The sequence below is a fragment of the Stomoxys calcitrans genome, chromosome 4, assembly GCF_963082655.1.
Source record: "Stomoxys calcitrans chromosome 4, idStoCalc2.1, whole genome shotgun sequence".
NCBI classification, from domain to species: domain Eukaryota; kingdom Metazoa; phylum Arthropoda; class Insecta; order Diptera; family Muscidae; genus Stomoxys; species Stomoxys calcitrans.
The window spans coordinates 46,077,563-46,095,134 of NC_081555.1; the positions used below are offsets into that span (position 1 = coordinate 46,077,563).

Sequence of the window (17,572 nt, forward strand, 5' to 3'; positions counted from 1 at the left end):
TTTTATTGTAAACCCAAAAACTGCTTAATTGCTATTCGTTTCCTGGACCAATAATTATTCTATTTCGTCTCTCCTACTACAGGGAAAGGGAGAGTATTTGAGCATTTAGACCAGTTCAAGGCTGCCAGATTAATTTGGAAGAAAGTTAGCACTTTTCAAGAAAAAAATCTAAAATGAATTTTAGAAATCTGCAAGAAATGGGAACATTTGTTTTAACAATAAAACGCATTGTTTTAATAAAAAAAAGGTAGAAAGGTCTTAAGTATAGCTGAAGTTGGCTATGAACCCAGCGTAATGGATGTATTTTAACGTCGGTAAAAAATGGGATCTCCAACTTTAACAATATTTAAGGATATAGATATATTTATTTTTGGCGATATCAGATACAAATTCGTCCTTCATATGATCAAGTAGGATATAGGTCTAAATGGAAGATATATCGAGATATGATCGTTTAAACTATCGATTTTCATGGCAGTTATGTCCAAATTACTTCAGATTTAAAGTATAAATGGAGTAAATATAGGGTCTAAAATAGGCTCTAAAAGAGAAAAAAAATCTATCAGGAGTACTGTATTTATGGCAATTATATAAAAATGTTCCTTTATAACTCTATGTGCCCAATTTTAACCGAATCAGGTAAAAAATAAACACTATGTGAACTGAAATCTGAAGATCGGTTGATATCAAGATATGCCCTATCTTCGAACTTCATCTGCTCAAAATAAAAATGACTACACCCTTTTTTCAAAATTTCGGAAAATCGGCACTTTGCAGCATTTGAAACTAAAAATCGCCAGAATGCCGAAAAACCGGCCAATCTGGCATCCACAGACGAGTAGTTGGCAAAAATACTCCCTCTATTGCACATTACTTTGCACGTGCACAAGAGAATAATCCGAATCAGACCCATAGGCTTGCAAATAATTGCAATTGCATGGTCGTCACCGGTATAGACACATTATTACACACCTCATTTATTCCTGTTTTATTTTGACTGAGCATAGAGCAGTCAGTATATTGAGCTCGGACAAGTGCGAATCGTAAACTCGGAAAGTCACAATTTCGAAAGTTTCTGTACAAAAATGTCCAATGACAAAAATCATTAGAGCAACACACAAATGGATGCCAGATACAAGAAAATACAACAAGGCACATATATTGTTTGGTAATATTTACGCGATAAAGAAATATCCATCACAAACTAGGTATTTAAATGTGCGAAAACAACAATTTTTTTGTTTTATTAATAGCATAACGAATACAGCAAATAATAAATACAAAACCATAATCGAGTTGTGCGAATATGGAAGGCTTTTAATATAATTGTGTATCATAATAATGGAGGCCACCGTAGCGCAGAGGTTACCATGTCCGCCTATGACGCTGAACGTAGGCGGTGGGTTTCCCCTCCTAATGCTGGCAACATTTGTGAGGTACTATACCATATAAAACTTCTCTCCAAAGAGGTGTCGCACTGCGGCTCGCCGTTCGAACTCGGCTACAAAAAGGAGGCCCCTTATCATTGAGCTTAAACTTGTATTGGACTGCACTCTTTGATATGTGAGAAGTTAGCCCTGTCCCTTAGTGGAATGTTCATGGTCAAAATTTGCATTTGCATCATAATATCGAAATAAATCCAAATATACTCTGAAAGAGTTTAAATTACCAACTGAGATCTGTTTATAATTTGTATATATAATAAATAATTCGTATTATAATTCGTAAAAATTTTAATTTGAATTATGTTACAACATTAAATTGAACTTGGCATCCTTTTGAATATGCACAATTCATTTCAATCGGTTGACTTTAAATCTGTTTATAAATTAAGAAAAATTAGATGAAATCCCCGAATATCACGTTCTATATATCAAGAATGAAAGGTGTTGTCGGGGTAAAAAAACTCTATATATGTCACAATTACTTGCAAGAAATTATCACAAAAAACATGTACTTTTAACGTAAACAAAGTCGAATGTTGTTTAGTAAAGAAGTTTACTTGACGATTTTCTTGAAAGTTTCACATATGATGCCGTGGTGAAAATTGAGCATCTGAAAGGTGGTAGGTTTCCAGGTGGCCGTCCCATCCCCAAAGCCCGCCATTCACAATAATATGAGATTCTAATGAACGGTATTTGAGAGTACAAAACGCATCTGATATCCAACTGTGGGGTCAAGTGTTTAGGGGGACGCCACCCCCAAACCGAACATAGTTACCGGCCCGGTTCAGTTTGTTTGCTACAAACAAACATTCTTTACAGATTTTAGAAAGGAAATACTGGCAGAAACGGATATGCTAATGCAAATTTGCCCAAATGAACAAACCATTAAGAAACAGGGACAAACTTCTCACATATCAATAAGTGTTGTCCAATTCAAGTTTAAACACAATGATAAGTGACTCCTTTTTATCCGAGTCCAAACGGCGTGACGCAGTGCGACACCTCTTTGTGAAGAAGTTTTTACATGGCTGCCATACCAAATGGTACAGCACTTCACAAATGTCGCCAACATTAAGATAAATACCGCCGAAAATTTTTCGGATAGACCAGTCACGATTCAAACCCAGACGTTCAGCGTCATAGACGTACATGCTAACCTGCGCTACGGTGGCAGAAAGATTCATATGAGAGCAATATAATTTACTGGTCCCTCTATTGGTAATTCGAGCTCGTTACCAACTCAGCTATGGGAGCGCTCAAGTTCTAGGTATATCGGCTAATATTCCCCCCTACTTGCTGTTTTAAAAGGTAAGGTCGATGGATGGATAGAAGATAGGATAGGAATAGGTTAGGTTTAGGAATAGGATAGGTTTTCATAAAGTCGAATTTGAACGATCGGTTTTTAGGGGTGTTTTATGCCAACTAAGGGATTTTATAATGACCTATGATTTTCGAAAAAGTTGTTTGTAGATTATTGCTAATAAGTTGTGCCTTCAACTACAACTACTTAGAAGGAGAATTGCGTTATTATTATGGCTGTGACATTGAATTAAAAGGACATGACCCCATTTAAGTAAACAGTTTTTATCGATTTGCAAGAAAATACAAAGAATTTGTTTAGATTAGAATTTCTCTTTATAGTTTTTTCCAATCCAAATTTATTGCCACATATCCATGTAAGACAATGAAACAATCCAAAGGCAGCTTTGTCACTGGTATTTCGAAGCTTGAGTGAAGATTTTGATACTTTGGCCAGTTTGTGACCCTTAAGATCACAAGTCACTCGAATGGCATTGATACAATTGCAAATCGTAGTCTTTAGTTTGATAAATGACTCAAATGGTTTTGCTTAGATGCTACTTACTACATGATTCATGGTACAAAGGCAAAGGGTTGTTGGGGTATGACAAAAGCCTTTTTCACCTAAATTAGATCTTCTAAGGAACGACTGATAGGCTTTTGTTCTTGCAAACGCAAAGGACTGTTGCGTATCAGACTAATTATGAGTGAGTGTAAGGATGCCCCATAGAAAACTGCGCATTAGATTTTCTGCTTTGCATGCCCAGCATCTCAGTTTTCCTATTTGATTTTTGAGCTGGCTCCCAACAGCATCCGTAGTGGCGGTCAAAGACTACATATGTAGTATGTAGCTCTAGCTAGCTGGCAGAGGAGAGCTCAATATACGGCCAATCCATACGGAGTTGTCGATTTCAACCCCATTTACGTTGGTCTGTAACAAAACTCACTCGCTGTCACACACACACACACACACACAGCAACACACTGGCTCCCATGAATGTGCGGCAGCACTGAGATCGTCAGTCAACCAGTCTGGTGGTGGATGGTTGAATAAGGGAAACGACGGCCTGGCCTGGCCGGCCAACTATTAGAAAGTATCTGTGGCTGAATGTTTGCGCCTGTGTTGGTGAGGACTCACATTTTTTTTATACGCTCATAGTGCCATCAGCCAGCAATCCAACCATACATACATGTACGTTAGGGTCAGCCACTCTATGCGTGTGAGTCTCAGCCACTGTCGAAAATAGTCCACAGGACCGTCAAGGCATCGTTCAAGAAACTCTAACGTCAGTCCACGTGAAGTCTTTGTGGGGTGAACACACTCGACACTCGGCAAAGAACAACACCACCTAACGTCAATAAATAATAGTTCTTGGTGAAGAAAGAAACAAACAAACAAAAAAAAAAGACGAAGAAACCAAACTGTAGCAAAACAAAAAACGAAAGTAAAAAATTCACTAGAAAGCAAACAAAACAAATTTGAAACGTGTGATACTACAAACGCTGTTGCCAGCTATCGGAATTGAAAGTGAAAGCAAAAGAATTTTTAAAAAATTTGTTTAAAAACAGAATTATCAAAAAAAAAAGAAAATAATTGTGTGATTGAAAGTTCCCTTGACTGGAGTAAGAAGAAGCAGACACTGTGATTCATGTTAACACAAGTGCCGCTCGGAACAATCAACTAATTAATTGAGTGTTCCGCAAGCAAAAAGCTGTTCATTCTTATTGCTGTCCTTTTGTATCAATAAGACACGGTGGGGAATTCATGACAAAATGTATACTAAAATGCTGTCGATAAGCGAGGATCAAGGATTTCGTTCGTTAAGCCGTAAGTTTTAAATATGTAGTACAAAAATTTCACATGGTTTCCCCTCATACGAGTAGTTCCACTGGGCAATGCGGGCTGTTAAGCTTCTTTGCCAACTTTTTTACTGTCCTCATGGCAAAGTTTGCCTAATGTGATCTTATCTAAGTCAGCTTAAGTGACATACGCAGTGTAGCGACTAATTTGCATGAGTGTGTGTGTAGGTGTGTGAGTTTTGTATATGATATGCCCAGTGACCACCTTAACCGAATTCAGGGCATAGGAATATCTGAAGTCAACGCGGCACTCTCTTATCAGGTAAATAAAGTGACTCCACATTGTCCCTATAGCTGGGTGAACACATACTTCGGCCCTTCCATACCACCGCGCCGCAGCCTATCATGGTAACGCAACGCACCGCACCGCGGCAAAGTCGTTGGTTTATTTGCATAAGACTTGTTGGCCGTATATGCGGGTGGTGTTATCTGTGCCATTTGTTCGGACGGACCCATTCGTTTTAAAAAATACACCGTATAAAGGTGTTTAACCCAAATATCCATATGTACTGAATGGCTGGCTGACTGGCTGGTTGGTTGGCTGGCGGGACAGGGACATCATGTGTCCCCCTACCTCCAAAAGTATACTTATAAACGAGCAAAGGTGTGCACTCCAATGAAATTACCCAGTAGATAAGAAATCTCATTGTGGCAAAATGACTCGACGACACTTCTCTACTGTATTGGGGGAGGGCGGGAAAAGTTGGTGTTATTTCGAAGCGGAACCAGGCTTATCATAATCATATGTATTAGTTTGCTGCTTACGGGTCAGGGCCTTGTCGCCTCCAAAGAAAAGGCCCAATGATGGGGTGCAATTAAACTTAGCTCAATAGTCACAATTTTCCAAAAACTCATATATGATACATATATGCTATCTGCCCATGTGTATGTTTTCCCTAGCTTTCCAAAGGTAGATAGGCTATTACTTTCAGATGACAATACATTTCAAGATACATTGACTAATACATACAAGTGTTACTTGAGATGCAAAGAGGCATAACAACATAAAGCACCGAAATGCTAGAAAGCTGAGGTTTATGGACAATGAAACATGTTATTAACAAGTAAAAGAGTGTCAAGTTCGTCGAATCTTTTATACCCTCCACCATGGATTGCATTTGTCATTTTTTTGTCCGATTTTTCTATATAGGCAAACAGAGTATAATGGATAAGAATTTCTATGCTATACGAGCTATATCTTGTTTAGATATTGGAATTTGGTTAAGATATTGGAGATCATACCAGAAGTCATTTGCAAAATTTCAGCCAAATGGGATAGGAACTTCGGCTTAAGGGCTGAGGAAATAAAATTTAGAAATCGGTTTATATGGGAGCTATATCAGGTTATGAACCGAATATTTACTACGTTTTGTCATAGGAAATGTCATTGTGCAAAAATTCAGCCGAATCAGACAAGAGCTTCGCGCTCTTTGGGCTGAAAAAATGCAATCGGGAGATTGGTGATTAGATTGACCATAATTGGCACGTATGTTGGAGGTCATAGGAGAAGTCCACTACTAAATTTCCCATGTGCATTCCATTAAGGAACGGGGGATACGTCTCTCATATCAATGAGTGCAGTCCGATCAAAGTTTAAGCTCAATGATAATAGGCCTCCCTTTTTAAACAGAGTCCGAACGGCGTGTCGCAAATGTAGCCATCATTAGTAAGGGGATAACCACAGCTGAAAATGTTTCTGATGTTCCAGGGTTTGAACCCTGGCGTACGGCGTGCTAACCTCTGCGTCATGGTCGCATCCATAGGAGATGTCGTTGTTCAAAATTTCAGTCAAACCGGATACGAAATTCGCTCTCTAAAGACTCAAGAAACTTGGACCGGTATGGGCCATTAACAATCCCAACCGACCTACACTTATAGGAAGTATTTTTGCAAAATTTCAGACGCCCAGCTTTCCTCCGCGGAAGGATAGCATGGTTTCGATAGACGGATGGACATGGCTAGATCGACTTCAAATGCCGTGACGATCAAAAATATACACAGTCTAAGGGGTCTAAAACGAGTATTTCGTATTTCAAGGGGAAAAACGGAATGACGAAGTTAGTATACCCCAATCCTACGGTAGAGGGTATAAAAAGGGCATTGGATTTAGTTCATATTTAATACAATCTGTTGTAATACCCAACACCACAGTATAGTAGGGGTATACAAATGCAAATTTTGCCCATGAACATTTCACAAAGGAACAGGGCAAACTTCACACATAACACTGAGTGCAGTTCGATTTAAGCTCAATGATAAGGGGCCTCCTTTTTATAGCCAAGTCCGAACGGCATGCCGCATTACGACATCTCTTTGAAGAGAAATTTTTACATGACATGGTATCTCACTAATGTTGCTAGCAATAGAAGGGAAAAACACCGCCGAAACTTTATTCTGATGGTCTCGCGAGGATTCGAACACAGGCAATCAGCGTCATAGGTGGACATGCTAACCTCTGCGCTACGGTGGCTAAAGTATTCATTTTACAGATGCCCCTGGACAACGAGTTATAACATTTTAGTGGTTATGGCTTTTTGTATCTCACTTAACATAGGGGATATATTCTTTGGGAAACATTGTGGATACCTATTTTCACTGGGTCTGAGAATAATTGCCACTGGCCCTCAGTGACATCCCTTAAACAAGCTCGGGGACAGTGTAGGGGCCGACAATGCATATGAAAATCTATGTGTTCGTTCACTGTGCTGTTGGTGTGATGGTGGGGTGAAATATCCCAAAAACAAAACTGACTCTACTCATGGTCATAGTCTCTTTTGCCGCTACGAAGTGCACGAGCGGTTAAAATGTGGCCCGCTTCGACAAATATTTGCACAGTCGTTTTATTTCGTTTTGTTGTTCGCTTAAGCAATACATGGGGAAGCTAAAAGACCGCCTGTCCGTCCATCCGGCCGCATGTATGTTTTTTAGATAAACTTAATAATATTTTATTTCACATGTTGTTGTTGGTACGCTTTGGCTGTTGGTTGGTTTTTTTCAAGACAATAAAAATACGTTTGTTTGTTGGTATGGGATCTGGCCAAATAATAAATAAGACAAATGGCTATGTATGGCTGTGGGTGAGTGCAAACATACACTCACTCACACACACACACACTCCAACGATTTATGGATACTTCACGTGTGGAGTACTTTTTGGCCTGACTAAAACCCACACCAACAAACACTGACTCACACACTGTCGGGGGTAGGCATCAAAGCGATTGACGTCGCCAAGTACGTGGAGTAATTAGCCGTGGTCCAATTTGTAGAACAACACCAAGAACAACAACTTGTATGACGAAAACGTCAACAATAAGTCATGATCCACAGCCATCATGTGAATGTGAGCTGATGTCTTGGCAACTAACTAATTTCAATATGAATTGTGTTTGGTGGTGGGGTGGTGATATTAAGCCATGGGGAATCTTTGCAAGGTCTGCAAACATGAACTCTCTTTTGCCATACGTTGGGCGCCATTGGGTCATAATAAACACTCTCACTGGCCTAGGCACCAATAATTCATGTCATTGATATAAGTAAGCATGTATAATTAAGCGTGTGCCAGTAAAGCATAAGCGACCAGGATACTTACCAAGATTCCCTCCAACTTCCAGCACTATGGCCAAACTATTAATATGCTAATGCAGACTGCTGGCTGACAATAGTTGTGTCCTCATTCTAGCCATGCCTGGCTTATTATCAGTCTTCGGTCTTATTAATATCCAGTCGATAAGCATTAATTGCATCCTTCCTTCTTTTGAACGATTCCGTTTGCTGGGATTAATGTAACGGGGTGTTTGGAACAACAACCACATTTTCATAATACCATATGCATGGAGGACCACAAATATGAAATTTCCCATTTCATCACAAATCCTGCCCATGTACCAGATGACAACTCACTGTATGTAAGAAGTGCCTGCAGGGCATAAGTGTTAGCAGTAGCTATGGGTTATTGTTATTATTTTCCCAATATTGAGCAGTCAGTCAGCCAGTCAGTCAGGCACACAATGGCCAAATCTCGGTAATCGCTGCTAATATCACGCATTTAAAGTGGCGTAACAAATGTTCATTCAATACAAACAAAGGTGCTATTGGTTTTGCACAGATGCCGGGGAGTAGGCGGAAAAGGGTTGTTGTGAATCGACAAGCAATTCAATTGTGCACCACAACATCAGTGAGCATTTCAACTTCCGACACCCAAAGGGCTAAGTGGCCAGCTGACATTTAACCAAAAATTGTCAAACATCAGCTGTAGTTGGCATATTTATTGCGGGCCTACTCCTCCCTCATACTAGGTCTTATCCATTTGATATTGTTAGCAGCAGTGACTGGCAGGTAGCCTGTTTGCTTTCTACCTGCTGGTGTTGGCCAAACGGCAACCAACCAATGGTGGTGTATTTGTCATTCGCAATAAGCAGCCAAAAACCACATACCTGTGCATTAGGGGATGGGTTAACTGTCCATTGGTCAATGCGTGTTAATGTGTCCTATTAGGGGAGTTGCTTTGATCTCATTAAACCGCCTCTCCCATACAAGGCCGAGTGCTAATCATGGTTTACCCTGTTCTAATTCATAAATGCCGTTATGGATATCCTTTGGCAATTTAACGCCCAATCAATAAACCCCCGTTTCAAATGACAACGGAACTGCGGGTGTAGACAAAGGACATATGTATTTCCTTAGTTTTTTTATCAAAAAAAAATAAACAATAATCACCAAAAACATCATGATAATAAACCTTAACTAATGATAACACAATCCCCAGAACATATCATCAGCTTCATTGAATGGCCGGGCTCATCCCAGTCAATCAAGAATTAATAAGTCAACTATGTTTTTTTGTACGCTTCCCTCGTTATCACCCCCCAGGACATGGCAATTTACACCGCTGCACAAATAAAAAAGACAAACAAAAAAAGAATAGAAATGAACAATGGCTGGGCAGGCAGGCCACCACACAGCCTAGGGCTATCAAATTGAATGTCCGTTCGTTGTGTTCTTCTTATGTCCTTTTGCCCTGCCGTCTAAGGTCGCTGTATGTAGCGTTTATCTGTTTTTATACCCACCACCGAAGGATGGGGGTATATTCATTTTGTCATTCCGTTTGCAACACATCGAAATATCCATTTCCGACCCTATAAAGTATATATATTCTTGATCAGCGTAAAAATCTAAGACGATCTAGACATGTCCGTCCGTCTGTCCGTCTGTCCGTCTGTCTGTTGAAATCACGCTACAGTCTTTAAAAATTGAGATATTGAGCTGAAACTTTGCACAGATTCTTTTTTTGTCCATAAGCAGGTTAAGTTCGAAGATGGGCTATATCGGACTATATCTTGATATAGCCCCCATATAGACCGATCGGCCGATTTAGGGTCTTAGGCCCATAAAAACCACATTTATTATCCGATTTTGCTGAAATTTGGGACAGTGAGTTGTGTTAGGCCTTTCGACATCCTCCGTGAATTTGGCTCAGATCGGTCCAGATTTGGATATAGCTGCCATATAGACCGATCATCCGATTTAGGGTCTAAGTCCCATAAAAGCCACATTTATTATCCGATTTCACTGAAATTTGGGGCAGTGAGTTGTGTTAGGCCCTTCGACATCCTCCGTGAATTTGGCTCAGATCGGTCCAGATTTGGATATAGCTGCCATATAGACCGATCATCCGATTTAGGGTCTAAGTCCCATAAAAGCCACATTTATTATCCGATTTCGCTGAAATTTGGGACAGTGAGTTGTGTTAGGCCCTTCGACATCCTCCGTGAATTTGGCTCAGATCGGTCCAGATTTGGATATAGCTGCCATATAGACCGATCATCCGATTTAGGGTCTAAGTCCCATAAAAGCCACATTTATTATCCGATCTTGCTGAAATCTGGGACAGTGAGTTGTGTTATGCCTTGCGACATCTTTCTTCAATTTGGCCCAGATCGGTTCAGATTTGGATATAGCTATGCCAGCTATAGACCGATATCTTGATGTATGGTTTTGGGCCCATAAAATGCTTATTTATTATCCGATGTCGCCAAAATTTGGGACAGTGAGTTAAGTTAAACCCCTTGACATACTTCTGCAATATCGCACAGATCGGTTCAGATTTGGGTATAGCTGCCATATTGACCGATATCTACGTTTTAGGTTTTGGGGCCATAAAAGACGCATTTATTGTCCGATGTCGCTGAAATTTGAGACAGTGAGTTTGGTTAGGCTCTTCGAAGTCCTTCTTCAATTTTGTCTAGATCGGTCGAGATTGGAATATAGCTGCCATATAGACCGATATCGCGATTTAAAGTCTTGGCCCCATAAAAGGCGCATTTATAATCCGATTTCACTGAAATTTGACACAGTGACTTATGTTAGGCTTTTCGACATCCGTGTCGTATATGGTTCAGATCGGTTTATTTTTAGATATAGCTAGTGTACTTTTAGTATTTGGTCCAAATCGGAACATATTTTGATATAACTGATATGGGACATAAGTTATGAAATTTCCACCGAATTTTGATGAAAGGTGGTTTACATATATTCCCGAGGTGGTGGGTATCCAAAGTTCGGCCCGGCCGAACTTAACGCCTTTTTACTTGTTTTCTATTGTATTTTTTTTTATGAAGTATCAGTGTCCATAATTCAGTGTTTATTGGTGTCATACAGCACCTAATTGACAACTGGATTATTGCTACGCTCTTTTAATGTGATTATCCTTGTTGCCTCATTTGTCTGGGGACTGTGGGTAGTTATATTTTTTATGATATCCTTAGCCTGCCGCCCTCTATAATGGGGGGGGGGGGCAATCGTGGACACATGATGGCAAAACTTTTACATATGTCCTGATGATCCCCCACTTGCCATGCACATCCTCAATTCCCTTTTTTTTGGCAATGTGGACACAAGTTCTAAACCAAAAGTCAAACAAAGCATGCAGACCCAAAGACCAACAGACCACAAGTTCCGGGTAAATTGTATTTTTAGAGTTATGTGGTGTTAACACATACAATAACAACAAAAAAGAAAGAAAAAACACACATGCCCCGAAGTGCAAAAAGGAAGATGGGAAAAAGGACACCACACCATACCACACCAATAATGCCCAGCTAGCAACCCCTCGTAAAACCTATTGGCAACGGTCAGGGGACTAGAGTAGGATATGGCAAGCAAGCAAAAGGGACGAACTTGTTTAAGCATAGCACCAGATAGAATTGGGTAAATTGTCCATTAATAAACATTGATTGGAATTTATAAGTTTGGCCAATATTTATTTGGCGGAATGGCAACAAACACCTTCAAACGTTTCCTACCAAAAGTGGGTTGTTGTTGGCGTGGTGTAGATTGATTTGGTTTGCTTTGGGTGAGTGTTTGTGGCAATGTTATGAATAAATTGTCCCGAGGATAAATTGGCTTGGATTTAATGGGCTGGGCAGGGGATTACAATGGGCTAGCTACATATACATATAAGAACTACTTAAGGCCTGGCACTAGTTTGCATCTCATTACCAGCTAGCCAGCGTAACAGCCAGATATGGCTCATGAAATCAATACTGGCAATGTAGTGTTTGTGGGGAATTAATTACTTGCACGCATCTTTTGAATTTATTGGAAGACATTAACAGGCCACATAAATACATAGAGTAAGTGTGTGTGTGTGTGTGGGTGAGTATGTGTGTTTAAGGATAAAGCGCAAATGGTAAGCTATAAATTGAGTTTAACCATAAAGCCAAAGTTGTGGCGTGAGACTGAAAGACGCCCAAAAACCAGAAAAACCAAAACTCCACATATTCATATGTTTATGCCAGTTTTATGTGTGATGGAAATTCGTTCGTAAGTTCGTTGTTGGTAATTGGCAATTGGCAATTCGGAGGTCAGGCTAAAAGCGTATTAAGATAAAATTTATTGAATAATTTATTGTATGGTTACTTGTACATGTATCTCTATCTATCTGTCTCACTGTCTGTCTGCCTGGTGAAGAAATTGACTAACGGCGTCTTAAATTCTCTTTTCTTTTTCTTTCTTCCTCTTCAATGTTTTGGCTAGATTCAGACTCAACCGAAGGTGATGCCGCAGCTCAGGATATACTCACATGTGGTGCCTGCCAGAAGGCTTTTGCTCTCTCCGACATAGTGAAATTCATACAACACAAGGTACTGCAATGCAACAAGGAAAACTATGGCCAATGTACAAATCAGGGTAAGTTCAAAGAAGACAGCCAATAGTTAAAAGGTTTCATAATTTCATTGTGACCAACACCTTAGGTCCCTCAAATGACAGAATTGATCCTGAAGATGGCAGGCCTTTGGGTGTAGTAAATCGAAGACCTTCCACCTCGGCCCCCATCAGCACTCGCAAGCCATCGGGAGGCTCCCGCATACACACACCACCACCAAGTCCTGCGGATATGTTGGCCGATGGTGCTTCCAGTACACCCAAAAGACTAGTAGATGGTAAGTTTTCGCAACTAGTGTTCTTGTGTTTATTAAAGCCAACTATTGACTAATGCTTTTCCAATGTCCTTCTACTTGCCATGCATAGAAAATGACAATACAACACCCAAGGAGGGAGATGCAGAGGACATAAAAACCCCAGCTTCGACTGAAGAACTATCAACCATAACCGCAACTATCAAGCAGGAACTTGACCGCGATGATAATGAAACTGAAACCATTGAGTGTCACAATGACAACGAGCATGAGGCTGATGATGACTGCCAACCTAAGACTAAACGGCCCAAAATCGAGTTTGTCGATGCTGAATCCAATACACTGCAAACAGGTAGGCTACTTAACTTTACATACATTATAACCTACACAAAAAAAATGGTAGAGTATCCTCCACATTTAGTTTGAATACTATGAAGAGGATAAAGGAAAAGATTTAGCACAAATTTTTGGGTTTTTTTTGGAATGCTAGGGAGAAAAAAGTGGAGTTTCGATAGACTCAGAAACATAATCTGATTCGTTTTCAAGTCATTTCTGTTTGTGCATTTGTGAGATCATGAAAAAATGAAAAAATATGATAAATTTATCAAATTTAGTTTCATATTTACAAAGAAAATATTCATAATATTTATAATTTTTCATAATATTTACAAAACTTTTGATGGTGAAAGAAAATGTTCATAATATTTGATATTTTTTATAATATTTACAAAACTTTTGATAAAGTTTATGTTTGATTTTGATACATATTATGATATGTTTCATAAATGTTAAGAAAAAGTTTCATTGGCACGAAGTTAAACATTTTTCTTAAATGTTATGACAAAACCATTAATATAATGAACATTATTCTTACTGTGTAATAACCCCAAGTTTCGACGTAATTTCAAGAAATTTGATACAAGTTGTTTTATTATCCATTTAGTATAATCTTACTTTTCCTTTAGATGTCGAAGAGCCTCATTCTTCTTCGCTTCTTCTCCAATCTATGACACCGAGTTTCGAAATATCGCTCTCCACTTGGTCATTCCATCGGAGTTTATGTCTTCTCCTTTTGAGTTTTTTTAAGGTCGCCTTCTTTTCTGGGGCTTCTTCTTCCATACCGACGACATGATCAAGCCAACGCAACCGTTGTATTTTTGATGCGTTTAATTGTGCTATTGTCGTCATACAGCTCGTGGCTGGCTTTGCTCCTCAGCGGTTGGCTCAATCCAAAGTAGCATCTGTTAGCCAACATTATCCGTGATTTCATTTCAAGACTGGTATCATTTGTTTCGGTTACGGCGGTGCCGAGGTAGATAAAGTTGCTGGCTATCTCAAAGTTGTAGTTCCCAACTTTCTCCACTTTCTTTATCTGCTCGAGTTTACAGGGATTTGTGGGAGTTGTGTTGTTGTTGTAGCCACATTGGTATGTGGAGGTAGCGATCCTCGCCCAGCTTCTAGATGAGCAAGCTCGTTCCGGTCCATGTGACCGATCGCCGCGGGAACATCATGGCTGTTGGTTTTTTAAAGGTGCCAAAAACTCACCTAGTCATATCGAGTATCATAAGCACTCAGTATATAAGCAAGAACTGGTGCTGCCCGGTCTTTCACTGAGACCCGCCACTCGAAATAGCTGATTGTCCGCGACTACAGTTGCAGCTACTCCATATATAAAGCATTTCGCTATCCGCAACATGTGGAAGCGCTCAAAGTTCCAACCCGTGTGGTGCTCATTGTCTATAAATTGTAATCTATTCGTCTGTGCGTTTGTATGCTGAAATCACGCTACAGTCTTTAAAAAATTAAGATGTTGAGCTGAAACTTTGCACAGATTCTTTTTTGTTCATTGAATAAGTTCGAAGATGGCTACATCGGACTAAATCTTGATATAGACCCATCTTCCTATATAGGGTCTAAAACCTGTATTTATTGCCGATTTGGCGGAAATTTGTGTTTTTGATGGGGGTATACTAATCTCGTCATTCTGTTTGTAACACCTCGCAATATGCGTCGAAGACCCCATAAAGTATACATATTCTTGATCGCCATGTCATTTTAAGTCGATCTAGCTATGTCCGTCCGTCTGTCTGTCGAAAGCACTCTAACTTTCGAAGAGTAAAGCTAGCCGCTTGAAATTTTGCGCAAATACTTTTTATTAGTGTGGACGATTGGGAGTGTAAATGGGCCAAATCGGCTCATGTTTTGATAAAGCTGCCATATTAACTGATCTTGGGTCTTGACTTCTTGAGTCTCTAGAGGACGCAATTCTCGTCCGATGAGGCTGTAATTTAGCATGAGGTGTTTTGGTATCACTTCCAACAACTGTGCTAAGTATGGTTTAAATCGGTTCATAACCGGACATAGCTGCCATATAAGCCGATCTTGGATTTTGACTTTTTTAGCCGCTAGAGGGCGCAATTCTCATCTGATTTGGCTGAAATTTTGTTCAAAAGCTTCTCCTACGACCTTCAACATACGTGTGCAATATGGTCTGAATCGATTTATAGCTTAATACAGCTCCCATTTCGGTTCCAATATCCATTTTACTACAATGTATACACATATCACCTAACTTAAAGTCGCAAGTCCTAGTGGTGTAGGTTTTTACATAGTCTTTACCACTTGATTTTTGGCTTTGCTTACTTATTTCCTCTTAAAACTAGCCGATTAATAAGGTGTGGGGTAGGGCATAACGCAAATGCCTATAATTTAATTAAAATTTCCCAATGACCATAACCCCGAAATGTGGTGTGACGAAGAGTTGGGCAACCTGCCTAACTGATGGACTGTTGACAAGCCTCGAGGCCAATAGAGGCTCAGATGGCCTTTGTGTCTGTGCCCCGGTGTAATAGAGTTGTGAACATCTTTTTTGTTTTGTTAAGCGATATCATATTTGACCAAAAGCAAATGTCCTTTGATAAAAAGTGCACAAGGCCGCCACCGCCATCGCCACATACTGAAAAAGTCCATCAGCATACATCAGCAACATCAAAGTGAACATGGAACATTGCTTCCTCATAATCGTCGCTGTCACAGTGAACAAAAACACACAGATAAGCTGTCATAGTCAGCATGCCTGCCTGCCTGACTGCTTGCCTGCCTTTTACTACTCCATGTCCAGTCTTTTGGATATGCATAGATACCGTGTATGTGGAATATTTGCAATTAAAAGCCGGCAACAACAATAAGGAATTCTTGACATTTAAAATCAAACAGTAACGGCATACAAGTCCAACAAAGCTTTTTGCAACCCCTTACTCAAAAGGGTGGACAAAACATAAATTCCCTTACACAAAACAAAGAGTGACCATTATTGGGTTGAAAAGGATGCTGGCTACAAACAGCTTAAAGCTGTAAGGTCACTCTGATAATATTTTGACAAGCAACATATTGACCTTTGACTTAAGCACACACCTTTCCCCACTGTGTTGAAGTACGGAGAATGATAGGTGTTCGCATGTCTAGACAGACACACGACACAAAATTAAATGGAAATCCATTAGAGATGACTGGTCAAACGACTACAACAAATGGTCAAGAGGTCATTTTTGTTAGCATCAAAAGCTTGCCTCTTCCTTTAGAGGGTCTTAGAAGCGGAAGTGTGCGCACGCTTAACTTATAACGGCAGACGTCGCTGGACACACGCTTGTGTACTGAACATAGGAATTTCTAAAGTAGTCCTTTGGTAGTCGGTAAAGACAGACAAGGGGAGTAAGGGTTGCGTGAACTATTACGTCAAATAATGAAAAGTAAATTGCGCAAAAATGATTCGTCATGAACAAACTACACACCAAACAATTGTCGGGACAAAAGAGTTAAATGACGGCGGTGATGGCGATGGTGACAAAGAATATGATGCCAACAGTGAGTAGCTGGACTACAACGAAGAGGATGTGCTCATTCATATGAATATGAGTAAGACGACTAAGGACTAGTTGTTGTATGTGTGTTGTAAGCATACACATAACGGTTTAGACGCAATCAACATTCAGACACACACACACACACACACACACACACACGCATAAGCCTTCATTAGAGGAAAGAAAGTAGGAATGTGAGTGAGTGTGTTTGTCAAGGGGATCTATTGTTCTGAATCTCTGATTGTCTTTACATTCTTGCTTGGCTGACCTTCAATTGGAGACACTTAAAGAGCTGCTGGCCTGACAGGCTAAAGAAGCCGTCACAGCTCAAAGCCTGGTCCTTTAAGAAGCAGATCTGGGGCCCTTCGTTGGGATTTAATCAGCTCGCCTTGCTTGCTTGCCTGCTTTTCATTAAACTTCTTCTTTGAGCTGAATCATTTTCAGTTTGATAAGCAGACCAAACGAACCACCAACCAACCCATCGACCGACCGACCGACATATGTGATTTCTTTTGACCGCTGAAAGTCCTTTGTAAGTAAGTGTCCTTTGGCTCTATATATGTGTGTGTGTGTGTTTTGTTTTTCTGCTTCTTAAGTTAAACGAAGTTTTGCATTATCCTTTTGTCGTTGTCAAGTTTATGTTTGTTTCTTCACGCTTGCTGTATAATAAATTCATGCTACCATC

The 17,572-nt window shown here is 39.9% G+C and overlaps 1 protein-coding gene across 1 annotated transcript in view; it reads left to right on the forward strand.

Moving 5' to 3' along the window:
* Positions 1 to 4,426: 4,426 nt before the first annotated feature.
* The window catches only part of LOC106086984 (B-cell lymphoma/leukemia 11A), a gene marked incomplete in the record, with an annotated part of 18,141 nt that continues 4,995 nt past the window's right edge, over positions 4,427 to 17,572 (forward strand). The window contains 4 exon segments of the mRNA XM_059366571.1: positions 4,427 to 4,572; positions 12,642 to 12,794; positions 12,860 to 13,048; positions 13,137 to 13,376. Of these exon segments, the coding sequence (XP_059222554.1) occupies positions 4,518 to 4,572; positions 12,642 to 12,794; positions 12,860 to 13,048; positions 13,137 to 13,376 (637 nt within the window).